Genomic DNA, 18647 nt, shown 5'->3' on the forward strand with positions numbered 1-18647 from the left:
GCCGCTCCGCGGCATGTGGGATCCTCCCAGACCGGGGCGCGAACCCGGTTCCCCTGCATCGGCAGGCGGACGCGCAACCACTGCGCCACCAGGGAAGCCCCCTCTAAGAGTTTTATAGTGTCTGGCCTTTCATTTAGGCCTTTAATCCATTTGGAGTTTATTTTTGTGTATGGTGTTAGGGAGTGTTTTAATTTCATTCTTCTCCATGTAGCTGTCCAATTTTTCCAGCACCACTTATTGAAGAGACTGTCTTTTCTCCATTCTATATTCTTGCCTCCTTTATCAAAGATAAGGTGACCATATGTGCACAGGTTTATCTCTGTGATAGGTTTTTATACACAGAATTATCTTCACTGTTTTCTTAACAGTTTATCAAATTCATTTTCTCCCTGATGCAGAGTATAGGAGAAAAAAACTTTCTAGAAAAGCTACTTTTATTAATTTTAGGTTTGCTGCATTACGGTCAGAAGATTGTATTGGGTGGGCCAAAAGGTTCGTTTGTTTTTTCCCATAAGATGGCTCTAGTAGCACTTAGTTGTCTTTAACTTCCTTCAAAACAATTGTTAGATTTTATGTGACAGCTGTCATATCAGCATGCATTTAAAAAAAGACTTCTCAAAACTGGTGAATTTCTGTGTAGCCATTTTAATATTGAAAATGGGAGGGGAAAAAAAGCAACATTTTCAGCATATTATGCTTTACTATTTCAAGAAAGGTAAAAACGCAACTGAAATGCACAAGACAATTTGTGCGGTGTATGGAGAAGGTGCTGTGACTGACTGAATGTGTCAAAAGTGCTTTGCGAAGTTTCATGTTGGAGATTTCTCACTGGACGATGCTCCACGGTCGGGCAGACCAGTTGAAGTTGACAGCGATCAAACCGAGATATTAATTGAGAACAATCAACGTTATACCACGCGGGAGATAGCCAACATACTCAAAATATCCAAATCAAGCACTGACATTCATTTGCACCAGCCTGGTTATGTGAATCGCTTTGATGTTTGGGTTCCACGTAAGTTAAGCGAAAAAAACAATTCTTGACTGTATTTCTGCATGCAATTCTCTACTTAAACGTAACAAAAATGTTCCGTTTTTAAACAAATTGTGATGGGCGATGAAAGTGGATATTTTGTACAATAATGTGGGATGGAAGAGATCATGGGGCAAGCAAAATGAACCACCAACAACCACACCAAAGACCGGTCTTCAACCAAAGAAGGTTGATGTTGTATATATGGTGGGATTGGAAGGGAGTGCTCTGTTATGAGCTCCTTCTGGAAAACCAAATGATTGATTCCAACAAGTACTGCTCCCAATTAGACCAACTGAAAGCGGCACTTCACGAAAAGTGTCCAGAATTAGTCAACAGAAAACGCATAATCTTCCATCAGTGTAATCCAAGACAGTATGTTTCTTCGATGACCAGGTAAAAACTGTTACAGCTTGGCTGGGAAGTTCTGATTCATCCGTCATATTCACCAAACATTGCACCTTCGGATTTCCATTTATTTCGGTCTTTACAAAATCCTCTTAATGGAAAAAAATTCAATTCCCTGGAAGACTGTAAAAGGCACCTGGAACAGTTCTTTGCTCAAAAAGATAAAAAGTTTTGGGAAGATGGAATTATGAAGTTGCGTGAAAAATGGCAGAAGGTAGTGGAACAAAAGGGTGAATACGTTGTTCAAAAAAGTTCTTGGTGAAAATGAAAAATGTGTCTTTTATTTTTACTTAAAACAAAAAACGAGGGCTTCCCTGGTGGCGCAGTGGTTGCGCGTCCGCCTGCCGATGCAGGGGAACCGGGTTCGCGCCCCGGTCTGGGAGGATCCCACATGCCGCAGAGCGGCTGGGCCCGTGAGCCATGGCCGCTGAGCCTGCGCGTCCGGAGCCTGTGCTCTGCGACGGGAGAGGCCACAACAGAGGGAGGCCTGCATACCACAAAAAAAAAAAAACAAAACAAACAAACAAACAAAAAAAACGAAGGCACTTTTTGGCCCACCCAATATAATTTCTGCTTATGGCAATTTGCAACTTCTACTGTAATATAACATAAAAGCTATTTTATAAAATGGCATTGTCCAACAGAAATATAATGTGAACCACATATGTAATTAAAAAATCTCTAGTAACCACTTAAAAAGTAAACACCATTTAACCCAATATAATAAAAATTATTTTAACATGTAAGCATGTAATAAAAATGACTGAGCATATATTTTTATATTAAGTATTTAAAAAACAGGTATCATTGTTATGCTTACAGAGCATCTTAATACAGACATTAAATTTTCATTAATTGATCTATATTTATATTTCATATAATTTACTGGGGAAAAAAAGATTCACATACCCAAGTTTTCCAAACATACTTAAAAGTCCTCCAACAACTGAACAGAGTTAACAGTTGTTATATTTAAATTAATAAAAATTAAAAATTCAGCTTTCTCCATTCAACCTATGACTTCATCTTAACTACACCTTCAACAACCCTATTTCCAAATAAGGTCACATTCTGAGGTGCTGGGGGTTAGTACTCCAACATATAATTTTTGGGGGTGGGCACACAATTCAACCCATAACACCCTCCACTTAACAAGAGGGGAGAGAAAGAGAGACAGACAGACAGATGGGGGCGGGGGTGGGTGGGGGTGGAGGTTGGGGGGAGTGCGAGGCAGCGCGCACAAGGACAGGAGGAAGGAAGGAGGGAGCGAGGGAGCAAAGAAGAAAGAAAATTCAGTTTTTCAGTTGTACTAGCCACATTACAAGTAGTAATGTAAAGTAGCCACATTACACGTGGCCGGTGGCTACCATATTGGACAGTGTGGGTCTAAGGTGCTCCACAGCCACTTAGAAGAGTCATTTACCATTTTAACGTAAGAAATTAAGCTTCTGAAAAATAAGCATACAAAAAATTAAAGACCCACCATAATCTTTGTTACTGTAATTTCTAAGAATCAATCTTACATTCTCAAAAAACTACATACAAAGATGTTCAGTTTTCAAACATTAGAAACTTAACAGGGAATGGTTAATTCATGGTACCGGTACCTTTACATGCTAAGAATCAATCTTACATTCTCAAAAAACTACATACAAAGATGTTCAAAAATAGTACATTAGAAACTTAACAGGGAATGGTTAATTCATGGTACCTTTACATGGCACTTAATATTAAGTGAAAAGAGAAAAATATTATGTCTAAGATAATCACAACTATGTTAATAAAACATACCGTCAGGGAAAAAGATTAGCAGATACTTCCAAAATATTTTTTGTGGTATAAATATGGGTGATTCTTCTACTACATTTTCTAATTTTTATCATTGTGGGTATTTTTTTAATAGAAAAAATAACTGAAAATAGTTTAATTTTTAAATAAATAATTAAAAATTAATGAATGGAAAAAACTGAAGACTACAGATGACAGACCTACTAAAATTTCACAATAGACCTATAACGACAGAGACAGACAGAACTTAAGAGAATTAACGGCTAGGATTTTAGTTTCTTGGAGTTACCTGATCTTTTTCCGCCCTGGGTCGTACCTGCCTTCTCATCCTTTGGAACCAGTTTCTGCATGTCTGCCTGACCAAATTCACACCCAGATGGCAGGCTGCAAGAAGAGAAACAGTGAGCAAAAAAACCTCTGATAACTCATCTTTTTAATGTTGTGCTTGGTCTCCGACCTGCTTGGCTGACACTATCCCCCTCCTATAGCAGGTAAGTTAACCTAATAAAACATCTGCAATGATGGAATTCCTGAGGTAGTACTCAACAGGCTTCCAACTCAACTCTTTATATCTGGCTAACAACAGGACCAAACTGTAAACACCCACCATGCTGACACACCGTAATTGAGATATCAGGTCAAAGATGACACATTAGTAAGGAAGTCTTTTGGCTGATAAGTGGGAAGGACAATGCTATTGGTTAAATGTTGTGTCTCAAAATTCAAATGTTGAAATCCTAATGTCTGATGAGATGGTATTAGTAGTAAGGCCTTTGGTAGGTGCTTAAGTCTTAAGAGTAGATCCCTCATGAATGGAACTAGTGCCTTATAAAAGAGGCTCCAGAGAGGATTCCTAGTCCCTTTTGCCATGTGAGGATACAATGAGAAGTCTGCAATGTGGAAGACAGCCCTCATCCAACCATGCAGACTTCCAGCCTCCAGAACTCTGAGCAATAAATTTCTGTTGTTTATAAGGACCCAATCTGTGGATTTTGTTATAGCAGCCCAAATGAACTAAGACAGACAAGGAGGCCTCTGAACTCTACCTTTCTATCCTTGACCAAAGCAATACCCCAGGCTCACTAAGCTTAGTTTCTCTGTTGGAAAGACAACAGAAAGAGTAAAAGAGATGACCATTTTCTTACCTGTTTGGGGTACACAGGGAGAGAAGGACAGTGCTTTCCCACACCAGGGAACAGTATAACTGGCTCAGCTTGCTCAGAACACTCAGACCCAACTGAGAGCCCCACTGGTTTACAGAGATGGAACGAATTTCACTCTGCAGCCAAAGTAAAAAAAGGTGATCTTTGGGATGCCCTCTGAACATTTATATTCAAAATCAACTTTCAGCTATTTACAAAGGATAAGGGATTCTATTTTTCCTTCCTTACTATTCTCAGAGTTGTGTATTTCAGCAAAATTTCCACACTTAAGAGATCATAGTTCCAGAAGGTATTCTCTTACAATATTTACAATCTGTCTCTAACATCCCTTCACATTTCTTCTTTGTAAAGTGAAAAACAAGAGTCATAGGCAACTCTGTTCTTCTAAAGGGAATAAACAGTTTTATAGACTCATTGACAGCTTCCTGATTTTTTTAGATGGTGACGGGGCTTGTTATTTCCTGTTTATATTTCTTTATTTCAATCAATCAATCAATCAATCAATCAAATCAGTCCCTAAAGCTTTGCTATATAATTTAATTATTTTCTAAATAGTTTATAATTGTGCTTTTCATTTAATTTGATCCAAAGAACACACTCCTAGCTCAACAGCATAAAACAGGGCTGCTAAAAATACGATACCAATAATCTTTAGACTTGATTACTTGACAACTAAAGGTAGCAAAACTGTGAGCACTCAAAAAACAAATAAACAAACCCCCCCGCCCCCAAACTTCAACTTTCTGGAACCATAAGAGGATCCTCACATGGAATGCAAACATAGGGTTTGATATTTAAGAAATCTTTAGTAATCTGTTAATCACCATTAACTTAAATGTTCTGTGGTCAAATTTCCTTCTTGCCATCTTATTATCAAGCCTACAGGCATTTGTAGAAAGATTAGGAAGTAATACGGTCAGATGAGCACCCAATTGAGGCTTGTCTGCTAAAAGGGGTGACTATACATCCCTAAGGCCTATACCTCTTTCACTCTCAAGAAGGTCCAGTTCACAAAACAAGTTATACGGTCACCCAACTTCCATTGAAAAAAATACTAAGGGGAAATGAAACTAGACAGCAACTTGAAGCATAAACTTAAGTCATCAACCCAAAAGAACTCACCCTAAAACTGTTCTTTCAGCAGCTGGCCTAAGTAGAACTGCTTCTAAGTACACTAAGGTGCCACGTATATGCCCTAGGTATTATACCGACTTTAAACCAACATGTTCACAGCTAACATAATTCTTACCTGTCCAACTCTACAAGTATGAACAAACATCATGATGTAGGCATGGGCAGCAGTGAGCGCATGCAGTAGAGGTGTGGCTTGAGCTGAGAGGGTAGCATCAGCGACATTGCCAGCACAAGCCAGTTCTCGCAACAACACTGAGCCCCCAGGGGATTCTATTGGGCGGTGTAAGGGCTCCAAGGAGGAAAGAATGGAGTCCAACTGAAGGAGACCCTCCTGAAGGACTTTGGGTTCATGTGACAGTGTCTGAAATAAGAAGAATAATTAAAGCATTAATGTACAATGAACTGAAGTTCATAACTGAAGTTATGCATGTCTTAATAATCACAATGAAAGAAGTGGAAGACAAGTCTCACAAATTTCAGACCTGGCCATGGTCTTGCACCTGGTAAATGGTGGAGCCAAAACATGAACGAAGGTATGACATATCTAAACGCCTTTTAGAGCAACACATTACTTCTCTTGAATGAGAGGCTTTCAAAGGTGGTAGGCCAATCAAATTTAAAAGATTGTGATGGCCAAACTGGACTGTTACAGCAAGGACTACATGCTGTAAGATTAATTCCAAATTTTGCACAACAGGGAGCAATGTTAGGCAAGGTTCCAAAGCATGGAAATGAACCACTATTACAAATGTTTTTTTCTTACCACAATAAGAGAGACAATTCTAGGATAGGCATCAGCTAGGCATTTTCTTATTTTGGAGACAACTCAAGGATTATATGGCCCCTGCAATTTCTTTCTGAGTAAGAAGAAAAATCTTGACAGTGAACACTATCACTTGCCATTCAAAGATAGGAGAACTTATGTGCCTTTCCTATGGCTTTAGATAAATCTATCTACCCTCACACAGTATCTTACAGGTAGGATAAAGATGGAGCAGCCCTTTCCCCCCTCTCTCTCATAAACAGCACTTAAGTAAATATTTGCAAAAAGAAAAGCAGAATAAAATATCAAATGCAAATGTCACAATTATGGATCTTTCTAAGTCTGCAAGAAATTGGATTTCTGATTTTTAGCAGAAATTACTTATCATTGCACAACTCAGCTAATAAATAAGCTTTACAGATTTAATCCAATTCCTATAAAAATCCCAATGGCTTTTTTTTTTTTTTTTTGCAGAAACAGAAATATCTCTCTTAAAATTCATACAGAATCTCTAGGGACCCCAAATAGATATAGCTATCTTAAAAGAGAACAAAGTTAGAGGTCTCACATTCCCAGATTTGCAAACTTACCACAAAGCTACAGTAATCAAAAGTGTAGTACTGGCATAAGACAGACATCAACACCAACAGAACAGAGAGCCCCAAAATAAACCCTTGCATACATGGTCAAATGATTTTTGACAAGGTTGCCAAAAGGGTACAATAGGGAAAGGACAATCTTTTCAACAAATAGTGTTGGGAAAACTGGATACCCACATGCAAAAGAATGAAACTGAACCTTACCTTACACCATACAAAAAATTAACTCAAAATAGATCAAAGACCTAAATATAAGAGCTGAAACTACAAAACACCTAGAAAAAGACAGGATAAAAGCTGCACGACACTGGATTTGGCAGTGATTTCTTAGGTATGACACCAAAAGCACAGGCAATGAAAAGTAAAAAGCAAAAACTAAACAACAAAAAAAACCCCCACAAAAAACAAACTGGACTTCATCAAAATTAAAACCCTTTTGCACATCAAATGACACTATCAACAGAGTGAAAAGCAACTCATGGAATGGGAGAAAATAATCTGCAAATCATTTATCTGATAAGGGATTAATACCCAAAATATATTAAGGATTCTTACAACTCAACAACAAAAACAGACAACCCTAGTAAAAAATGGGCTCTCCCTTTTCCTCAGAAGCTCTAGGCTGATGAGAGAAGGAAAGCATCAGGCAACTGAGGGGAAAAAAAAGTGCCAGGCTATCTAGAGAAAATGTGAAGAAATGCTCCAGGCCAATGAGAAGAATTAGGAAAGAAACACACAGATGTGCCAGCCTTCTGAGAAGCACCAGCCAGCAACACCTTACTTCTTTGAACTTGGAGGAACGGCTTCATCTCTACCCTTCTACCTCAAAGGGAATCTATGCCAAAATGCTCCAATGAATGGAGGACACACTTGGATTTGTGAACTGAAGTGAAACGCAGAATCTCTGAGCCTTGGTTGTTTTGAAGATTGAAAAATCTTGCTCAGCATGGGTGACCACCAAAAAAGCAATCTAAAGCCATCTATATGTCACAACTGAGACAAACTGGGGAGTTTGTTGTCAAATAAAATGTACTGTTTCGGGAAAAAAAAAATGGGCAAAGGCCCTGAACAGACATTTTTCTAAAGAAGACATACAGATGGCCAACAGACACATGAAAAGATGCTCAACATCGCTAATCAACAAAGAAATGCAAACGAAAACCACGAGATCTCATTTCACACCCATTAGGTTGGCTAGTATGAAAAAACTAGAAAATAACAAGTATTGGTGAAGACGCAGAGAAATCAACCCTTGTGCTTTGCTGGTTGGAATGTGAAACGGTAGAGATGTTGTGAATAATACAGTATGGCAGTTCCTCAAAAAATTAAAAACAGAACTACCAAATGATCTAGCAAATCCTACTTCTGGGTAGATAACCAAAATAACTGAAAGCAGTCTTGAGTATGATCTCACTTTAAAGTCAAACTCAGAACCAGAGAGTAGAACGGTGGTTGCCAGGGGCTGGGGGAAGTTGTGGAGATGTTGGTCAAAGGGTATAAACTTTCAGTTATAAGATGAATAAGTTCTGGGGATCTAATGTATAGCAATGGTGACTATAGTTAATAATACTGTATTATATACTAGAAATTTGCTAAGAGAGTATATCTTAAGTGTTTTCACCATACACAAAAGCAGCGTCTGGAGAACACACGCATGTCTGTAGCAGCACTATTCATAAGAAAGTGGAAGCAACCAAAATGTCTATCAATGAATGAATGGATAAACAAAATGCAGTTTAAACATACACTGGACTATTATTCAGCCTTAAAAAAAGGAAGAAAATGCTGACATATGCTACAACACGGATGAATCTTGAGAAAATTATGCTAAGCAAATTAAGCCAGTCATAGAAAGACAAGTACTTCATGAATTCAACTTACATGACATACCTCGAACAGTCAAAATTCAGAGACAGAAAGTAGAATGGTGGTTACCAAGGGCTGGTAGGGAGAGGGGAATTGAAAGTTGTTGTTTAATGGGTGCAGAATTTCAGTTTTACAAGAGGAAGAGAGTTCTGGAGATGGGTTTCACAACAATGTGATGTACTAAACACTATTAAACTATACACTTAAAAACGGTTAAAGCGGTAAATATCATGTTATATCTCTTCTACCACTATTTAAAATAAAGCAACTTCATTTTTGGGCAAAATTTGAGCAATGAACTACAGGTCAATCATGCTTAAAATACACAACTATCAAGCCTGAGAAAGGAAAAAAAAAATACATGGCTAAACAAACCAGACTGTGTTAAAACCCACTTCCAAAGCTTTCTTGGAGATTTATTTTCCCTTCCAAAAAACTCATATGTTACAACTATATACCAAACTCAGGAACAAAGAACAAACACTTTGACTTTTCAATGAGAAATAACGTGGCACAATATTTATTAGTCACAAAATCCACTTACAGTACATAACCGCAAATTTCTTCATTATGCTTTAGTTGAAGGGGAGACCACAGTAAAAACACGTATAAAGAAGTATTGCAAAATTGATTTCTAAAAGAAATGAAAATATTTGGCCAGATGCTTCTTACCAATATGGATTTGCAGACACCTGCAACAGCCTGACAGGCTGCAGATGTGGGAAAGTCAATGGGCAGATTGGGAAGACCCAAAATGGTAACCAAAGGCAAGAGTCCTTTCTGATTCACAAATTCCTGGCAGTGGTCATCGGTTGTATTGTTGCTCAGAATAGATTCCACAAATTTCATCTAGGTAATAAAAATTAAAAAAAAAAGTTAGAGCCTGACACTTGGAACTAAAATGCCAGCTTGGAATTAGGACAGGGGTAACCTTATAGTCATGAAATCAGTATTTTCTAGAATATCAAAACTTCAGGTAAGCAGTAATAGGTATATGAAATGACCCTTAAACATCCAGAAAATAAGGAATTACAACTTCTTCCCAATGTACCTTTTCAGCCACACCTAAAGTCATATAATCTGAGAAGCACAGAGAGGTTAAATGACTTGCTCAGGGCCACACCATGAATTAGTGGCAGAATCAGGTCTAATCTCTTAATTTGCTCATTTAGTGCTTCTTACAGATAATGTGTTGCCTCTCCCCTGGAAGCAAACATCATGTATACTTTTCTTCAAATGTGCTCAAAATGCAAATGAAACCTAGAACTCTGGAAGAGTGATTCAGACTAAACAGAGCATTTTGTAAGGGTAAGAAAGTAAAATACAGGAAACAAACACACAGGCAAAAGAGAAACCATCTCTGGAAGTCTGGAAGTGCTTACTGGGCTAGAACAAATGCTAAATGGGCTTCCCCTTATAGGTAAATAACTCTGGGAAAATTCAAACTCTTCCTTTTTTCCTGTGAGACACAGAAGTTAAAAGAAAACACCACATTATTATTATTATTATTGGTAAAAGAGAAGTTAATGGGGAAAAAATGGCAAATAACGGGAAAAAAATACGTTGGGATGCACTCAAAGAACATAATACTGGACTGGCCTAACAAAGCCCATTCTCCTCCTGCTTGGATTCCAAAGGGGAATGAACAGAAAATTGGGAATATTCAAAAAGGGACTGTTAGCTAATTTTTGGCAAATCACACAGAACAAGGTTTACACATCTTTCCCCTCTGCTCTCTGCACTTTAAGGGCCCCAGTGAAAATAAACACAAGTCATCAGACTATTTGGTAACCCCACACATTTTCCAGAAGAGCACACACCTTTACTCAGATTGCCCTACCATTAATCTTACCACATTAAGGATGTAATCCATGAGGGGAATAGGAATACGTTCCTCTGTACCAACAACCCTGTTAAGGGAGAAAAGAGTGAGTTTCACAGAAATTCACAATACCAGTGCAAGAGAACAAAGCGAAGAAAAGGAAACCATGAAATTCTAGTCCTTTCTCTCAGTTAGACTTATAGCCTTTAGTATATAGCACAGAAAAAAAAAAAAGAAGGAAAAAGAAAAGAGCTGAAATCAATTCTGAAGGTAGCTTTCCTAGCCTGAGTAGGTTGAGAGCACAAAAGGAAAAACCAAGCTTTCACAAACTCAGCACTTGTACATATCTCAAAAGAAATTATTCTACCTTAGGCAAACTACTGTAGGAGGAATTCATCAATATGAAAATACTAAAAATAAGCAAGTTCAATTAAGAGACTATTTAAATATTTGCTTGAAGAAAGGAACTAGGCAAAGAAACAAATACATAAACATCTTACCGTGTTCTTGCATCAGATTTAATGTTATAGAGAGCAGGAAATGGAATTTAATTTTGGTCAAGATTCCATGCTTAGATTGGTAAACCATTCAGAATAGTCATAGTTGGTCAAAGATGAAGGCAACACCCAAGGCCTCCTTCTCTAACAACCTTTTCCTGAACTACCCAAAAATTGTGATCAGGTCCTTTTGCTTCAGATGCTTCAATGATGCATTGAAGATAAGAAGGCTGCAATACTGCCATAGCTGCAGAAAATTCAGCCTTTAGACTAATGGCTACACCTTGGCTTTTGTAAGAAATAAACAGAGGGAAAAACCCCACAAAATATATTGAAATGAAACAAAATCTACCTAAAAGATAAACCCTAGAAAAGGACAAAACTTGAGTTGAATAAGAACATTTTAGATATAGGCCCTTGGGAGAAATTTGGGAGAAAAGGGCAGAGACAGAAGAAGGGAGAGGTAGGGGGAGAAGGCAGAAAAATTGGCAAGAAATAATTTCGTCTCTGAGCAAGATAAAATGTGAACAAAGATTTGCCAGGCATGGGGATATGTGGCAGCAAAACGGAGACTAGGCAATAGGTAAAGAGAGTGGAGAGGCATGACAAATGGCTTTAGAGCTAAAATATCCCGAGCTAGGGCTTGGGTAGGATGTTGTGAACATACTCAATGAAGAATCTGGGGAAGAACTTTGTACAAAGGGAGGACCTATATATAAGCCAGGAGTGAAATGATTCCATGGGAAGATTGCAAACCCTTCCCTGACTGTAAACTTCCTCCGCAGAACCACTGCCACACTCCCTGCTACTTACACCAATTATCCGCCCCAGCTTGACTGCACCTCCTTGGGAAGAACTCAAGAGATCCAGCTCTACAGCTAAGAAGTACAGGTATGGATCTAAGCCCAGGGAGATACCTGCCCCCTTTGCAGAAGCCAAATATAATGGTAAAGACCCAAAGCACCATCATGAAATGTACTTTCTTCATTTGCTAGATGGAAGTTGGAGAGAACAAGAGAGAAAACAAACCAACAGTGGTTCTTAAACTCCAGGAATGAACTTGTTCAGTAACCACTTTTCTCCCCACCCTCATCTTTTTGGCTTCCAGGCTCAGGGCATCATATAGGAATAGTAAAAATGATCAACTTTCTTCAGTAGAAATTCTCCTACCACTGGTTTTAAGAAAAGTCATTCTAATCCTAACCTGATATGAAACTTTGACCCACAGCATCTTTGAAACAATGAAAGACTGCATTTCCATGAATGAGACAAATTTATCTTAACTGTCAAATTAAAAACTGCTGCCTCTCCGCCTTCTCCAAAACAGACACACATTCCCAAACTTAATTTTAACTCTAGTCACTTTTACATGTGTATTTATGATGTTGGAGCCCTTAATCAGATGTAGAGGAGAAGGATTCCAATTGAGTGTCATAGTACACAGGTATAGGACAACAGATCTCATGTTTTGGGTTTTTTCTGGGGGGGGGGCGGGGGTGGGGGGAGGAAAATCAGGTCTTTCTTCCCACTCCTGAGGAGACACAACTGCCTTTGGCAAAAGAGCCCTCCCAGTGGGCCACGATTCAGGGAACAACTGCTTCTCTGCATTTGATGCCTTTAAAGCCCAGACAGTTGCTATTCAAGTTCCAAAGACCACATGGATATATATAACCCATTTCTTTCAAGTTGCTCAGGGTAGGTGGTTAAGTTAGGCAAAATAAATGGAATCAATCACAAAAATAAACCATGGTGCCCCAACTGAAAACCTTGGTTACTTACTGGCAAGTATATTCACCCCCAGCAATATCAGTTTTGCTGAGCTCAAACAATTCAGAAGGCAGAGGAAGAGGCCAAAAGACAAGTATTTAGAACTACTTGTGGTGAATGCCTTTGAATGTAGAACAGAACTCCATGTATTTGGGGTGGACTGTAATGCCTAAGGTTCCTTACTGGAGATTTGTAGCACAAAACCATGTGTCTCAAGATCAAATACAATCAATCATTTTATTCAATGCTAGCTGCTGATTTTGGGGACAAAACCAAGGGAAAAGAACACTGTCTTAGTCTGGGAAAAAAAAAAGGAAACTCAAAACTTCGTCAACAGGTGAGTGGATAAATGCTGTAGTATATTCATACAATGGAATAGTATTCAGCAACAAAAACAACATACTGATAGACACAACATGGATGAATCTCAAAAATACGCTATGCAACAAAAGCCAGAAACAAGAAAGTACATGCATTAGATATGATATACATATAAGACTCCATTTATTCTATTTATACGATGTTCCAGAACAGGCAAACTTATTCTATGAATGACAGAAAATAGATAGGTAGCTGCCCCATTTTAGGGCAGGGAAATAGGAAACTTAAAATCTGTACCGTTTACTGTATAGGAATTATACCTCAATTAAAATTAATGGAAAAAATTTACTCACGCGTGTATTTAAGGCATTGGAAAAGAGATGTGGGCATGGGAGACCAGAATTTGTTTGGGAGTTCTGTTGAAGAATTTTGCGTTGGGTGGGGGAAGGATACAAACAAGACTTTTGGGAAGAGGGGTGGCACACACTGCAAATTTTTCGAAGCCACTTTCCCATATTGGCAGAAAGTACATAGCAACTCCCACCATAACAACTACCTGGGATAAGGAGATAAAAGAATTTTACCTTTAATAGGTAGTGGCTTTCAAAACGTAGGTTGACTTTAGATAGTCTTTTGTGTTCCCTTCCAGCCCTAATAATCCACGTAATGACCCAATTGAAGCTTGTGAAGGTGGCAGAAGTGGAAAAGTACATGTGTCAATATTTGTGAGATTCTTAGATATGTTATGTGAATGAGGTGCTGATGAACACCCAGACCATGCAGACTACAGAACATCAATACCATGGAACAGCAAGTATTAGAGTCCTTTGCAGCTTAGAAGCTACATATGACTAATATTACGATAGAGTATTAATGTTGTGGGTCTAGATTTTAACTATTTCTTCATTCTTGTTCATGTTTCATTAGGCCCAGCTCTCTTGGCATTTAAGACTCAGGGACTCCTTAATCTAATACTCCTGATTCATTTTATCAACTCACTAAATAAACAGTTATTGACTGATTACCTACTATATACAAAGTAATCGGGATACATTGTTGAATGAGACATTGTTCCTGCCTTGGAGAACTATACAGATTAGTGAGGGAAACCATTAGAATATATAAATAATTTTAACAAAACTTTTGGGAGAACACAAAAGATCAACTCCCTATTTGGAGGTTAAAAAAAGTTCTTTTAAGAATAAGACATTTGAGCTAGACTTGTAGGAATTCAGTAGATGGAAAAGAAGGAGATAAGATAATTTGGGGATGGGGGATAAATATGAATAGAATACACAGTGACTCATGATATTCCAAGAAAAGCATGCAGAGTGAAGACATATGAGGGCTTGAGAAAATGTCAATCTACCAAGGCAGCTTAAAATCTGGGCATGTTAGACAAAAGGTATTAAGAAATCCAGGTAGAAAAGTTATATGCAGACGAATGTACACAGCTTGACTCAAAACCACCACCACTACTAACATTCAAGAAATCCATCCCTAGTTTGTAGCCAGGAATGGGAATCCTATGCCAGCAGGATGGCTGACAATCAAGGATGTGGCAACGAAGCACTAAGATTCCAACTCCTTTGCAAATAAAGTCCTGCTTTCTTTCAGGGTATCCTCCTTTTCCAGAAAGAGAACATTTTGTGTGTGTGTGTGTGTGTGTGTGTGTGTAAAATTTTTATTGACACACAACATACAAGCAAAAGGTGCACAAGCTTAAGTGAACAGCTTGACAGTTTTATACAAATTGAACTCACTATGCTACTACCAGCACTCTAAAACACCTCCTCTCAGAAAGAGAACATTTTAATCAAAACAGAAGATGGCGGGCTTCCCTGGTGGTGCAGTGGTTGAGAGTCTGCCTGCTGATGCAGGGGACACGGGTTCGTGCCCCGGTCTGGGAAGATCCCACATGCCGCGGAGCGCCTGGGCCCATGAGCCATGACCGCTGAGCCTGCGCGTCCGGAGCCTGTGTTCCGCAACGGGAAAGGCCAAAGCAGTGAGAGGCCCGTGTACCGCAAAAAAAAAAACCACAACAAAAAAAACCCAGAAGATGGTGCTAGATGAAGGCAGGGTTGCCTTCTCAGACAATGAAAATATATCTGCCCAAGAAAGCAACATACTTAAAACGTAATGCCTCCCCTCCAAAAAATTCATACCAACAGGCTCATTACTTTCTAGAGTTCCAAGAGGGCATACCTGTTTTGGATTCTAGACCTTCGCTCCTGCTGTCTACTCCACCATAATCTTCTCTTAAGTCCCAAGCCGCCCTTTGAGATGAGCTCAAACCCATTCAAATCCACACCTAAAATGCTCATGCTTTTCTCAGAACTACTTCTATATATACACCAAAAGAGCACTTATTAAAGAATGCATGACTGTCCAGAGGGATCATGCCCATTTCAAGCATGAAGGTGATTAAGAGTTACAGCTACAGCAGTTGCTTTTCATCCCTTGCATGCGAACACTGTAAGCTCGAAGAACCAGGTCTACCAGCAGTCTTTAAGCTCACCCCCATCCCCATCTCACCATCCAGGTAATCAATTTTCATGTAGAACAAACCTCAAATAAATAGAAGGAAAATCTACTGTGCCTAGTTACAATCATATAGTACATTCCAAAGCCTTCTGATGTATCTGGAATGAACAGATGAAATAAACAAAAACAGAGACCAACCAACAACAAATCCCTGTAACTCTTAAGAACTTCTTAGGAGATAGGCTTCAAAAGTGCAACGTGTTTAATGTATGCTCACTTATGGAAAACAATCTAGCAGTCAATGACATGGAATACCAAATCAACAAAGGGAAATCCTCTGAAGAAGGCCTTTTAATTTGATACACTGAATTCTGATTCAATTTCATGAACAGCGTTTAAAAAAGAAAGCTTGCTAAAGCAACCAAAACAAACACCAAAGCACAAATGACACACAAGGGTCAAAGAAAGATAAATTACAGACATTTAGGGCCAGAAGAACCTTATAACTGGATCTAATCCAACTCCCTCATTTTTACAGATGAAAACATGCTCAAGATCACAAGGCTAGAGAACCTGTCTTGTGAACACTTACTGCTGATTAGGCTCAGTTTCATTCTGCTGGGTAGAATTAAAGCTCTGCATGGCCTGTACTTCCTCTTCCTCCTCATCCTCACTAGAGGCCTCTTCTGCAGCATGATTAGATCTTGGGGGAGGAGCAGTGGCAGTGCCATCTGCCTTCTGGATTGATGGCTTCTGACAGATGTATTTAGGGTCTCTTCCAAGGTTACAGATTTCTTCAAGTAACTAAAAGGCAAAGGAAACAAGATTACTTATTAGTAATTAAGGAATGGGGAGATGACTAACATTTTTGGAGCACTTTCTATGTGCTATATACAGAAGTGTCAAAACACTTTATATACATGTTATATACACTATTTCTGAAATATAGTCATTAATTTCATTTTACAAACAAGGAAACTAAAGTCCTATGAAGTTAAATAACTTCTTCAGGGTCACATGGCTGTTAAGTGACTGACTGACTGATGTGACTCCATGTTCTAATTCACCAACCACCAGTAACTCATTTACCAGTTTCAACAATCCTAAGAGGCAACTGGCAGGGCCAGTAAATGTGGGAAAAAAAAGACCCAAAACAAAAACCAAGCAACAAAGATTAGAAAGGGTAATATGCTTTTACAAACAGAAGCTAAGCCTTGGCAACTTCTTAGCATCCTATATAAGAAAGCAATACTTAAGTGACTTTTTTGGGGGGTGGGGTAAAGGACCAACTCAAGGACTTGGAGAAAATGAGGCAGACATAATCCTCTTATAGGCACAGTCTAAGAATCCAAATGACCTCCAGTAGGTCATGCCTTTTCCTAAAAACTCCCACTTCACTGCTCTCTCATGCCCATGGTCACAGACGTATCACTTCCCACCTTGATGATCGCAGTCGTTGCATCTGTTTTGAGGGTTGGCTGATGTCTCATGAGCTCATCAACAGCACTCCCGAGGTTGGAGGCAGTATCCCCTTAAAGCCAAAAATGGAACTGTTAGAAAGACTGAAGAAAATAGAGCTTGGGCTATTTTTTTTTTTTTTTTTTGGTGCCAATATAAGGAGGAAAGAAGAAACTGAGCTGGTTGTTGTGATTTTCTAATGCCATGCTTTCTCAAATGAATTCACACCAACCTCTGCAACCAAATCACTGGGGAGGAGGAAAGAAATTTATCAGTCTAGTGAACACATTTTAAAGTAACCATGTATGCTACATTCTACCCTAGTAATCTCTACTGTCAAGGTCTGAACTAGTATTGTAGGGTGAAGAGAGAACGAGAAACAAAGAACCATAAACCATTAACCCTGACTGCCCTGGTAAAGAACGGTAGTGGCTAAAATGCTATGGTGGTGACAAAGCACAAAGCACATTTTTGAAAACTGGATTCTTTCTGGAACCCTTCCTTCTTGCTACGCCTCAATGATCTGGTCTCAAATACACTGAGAAGGAAATCTATTAATTTGTGACTATCTTAGGGACTTGGATATTAGAACAGAAGATTACCAGGATCTCCTGTTGCTGCTGAAGACTAGATGGTGGACTTGAAAATCTACTGCTGGTTTTCTAATACCTATTTCTCACCAGCACTGTAACAGTATATTTAATAGCGAACTGTTGAGCATGGAAATATTATAAGCAGAGGTTAAGGATGAAGTATTCTTTTCTCCCTGCAATAGACTGTACGGTGATAATTCCCATTAAGCTTAGCACACCTAGCCAGAGACATGAAGTGAGGTCATGGAAGGGTTTCCTTGCCAATTGGTGGCTTGATAATCACCTAACTCTCGGCACAACAGCCAACCAATTATTTATCTTAAGGCAAATCCTTACTTACCTAGAGGATCAGAACTCCTCCTCCTCCGCATGGCTGGGAGGTAATCTGGAGACAGAAGAACTTTGAAGAGACGTTCAAAAGGTTGACACTGTACAAATGACTGAAGACCTCGGGCATTCAAGCAGAGTGCACTGAATACATTTGGGAGGGAGCCAAGGACTTCACGGGTAGCAGGAACCTAGAGAGAAAATAAAGTGAGCTTGAAGACATCTGAAAGAGTCCAGGTACAGAGTTAGGAAACTTTGGCCAGGGGTACTACACAGAGAGATCAAAGGGATCTTGATGACCAGGTCCCAATGGTTTCTTTCTTTTTTAAAAAACTTTTAATTTTACATTGGAGTATAGTTGACTAACAATGTTGTGATAGTTTGCAGGTGTAAAGCAAAGTGATTCAGTTATACATATACATGTTATCTATTCTTTTTCAAATTCTTTTCCCATTTAGGTTGTTACAGAATATTGAGCAGAGTTCCCTGTGTTATACAGTAGGTCCTCATTGGTTATCCATTTTAAATACAGCAGTGTGTACATGTCAATCCTGCACTCCCTAACTATCCCTTCCCCCAACCCTCCAATAGTTTCAATACTACACAGAAAACAAAAGATAGGAT

The 18647-nt window shown here is 38.9% G+C and overlaps 1 protein-coding gene across 1 annotated transcript in view; it reads right to left on the reverse strand.

Moving 5' to 3' along the window:
* HUWE1 (HECT, UBA and WWE domain containing E3 ubiquitin protein ligase 1) overlaps positions 1-18647 on the reverse strand; it is a 145004-nt gene that overhangs the window by 62924 nt on the left and 63433 nt on the right. The window contains exons 22-29 of the mRNA XM_007119919.4: positions 18037-18214; positions 17085-17176; positions 16238-16449; positions 10607-10664; positions 9427-9603; positions 5642-5887; positions 4375-4508; positions 3519-3613 (exon numbers count right to left, since the gene is read on the reverse strand). Coding sequence (XP_007119981.1) covers positions 3519-3613; positions 4375-4508; positions 5642-5887; positions 9427-9603; positions 10607-10664; positions 16238-16449; positions 17085-17176; positions 18037-18214 — 1192 coding nt within the window. The remainder of the gene's footprint in view (positions 1-3518; positions 3614-4374; positions 4509-5641; positions 5888-9426; positions 9604-10606; positions 10665-16237; positions 16450-17084; positions 17177-18036; positions 18215-18647) is intronic.

The sequence above is a fragment of the Physeter macrocephalus genome, chromosome 21 (assembly GCF_002837175.3).
Source record: "Physeter macrocephalus isolate SW-GA chromosome 21, ASM283717v5, whole genome shotgun sequence".
Lineage (NCBI taxonomy): Eukaryota > Metazoa > Chordata > Mammalia > Artiodactyla > Physeteridae > Physeter > Physeter macrocephalus.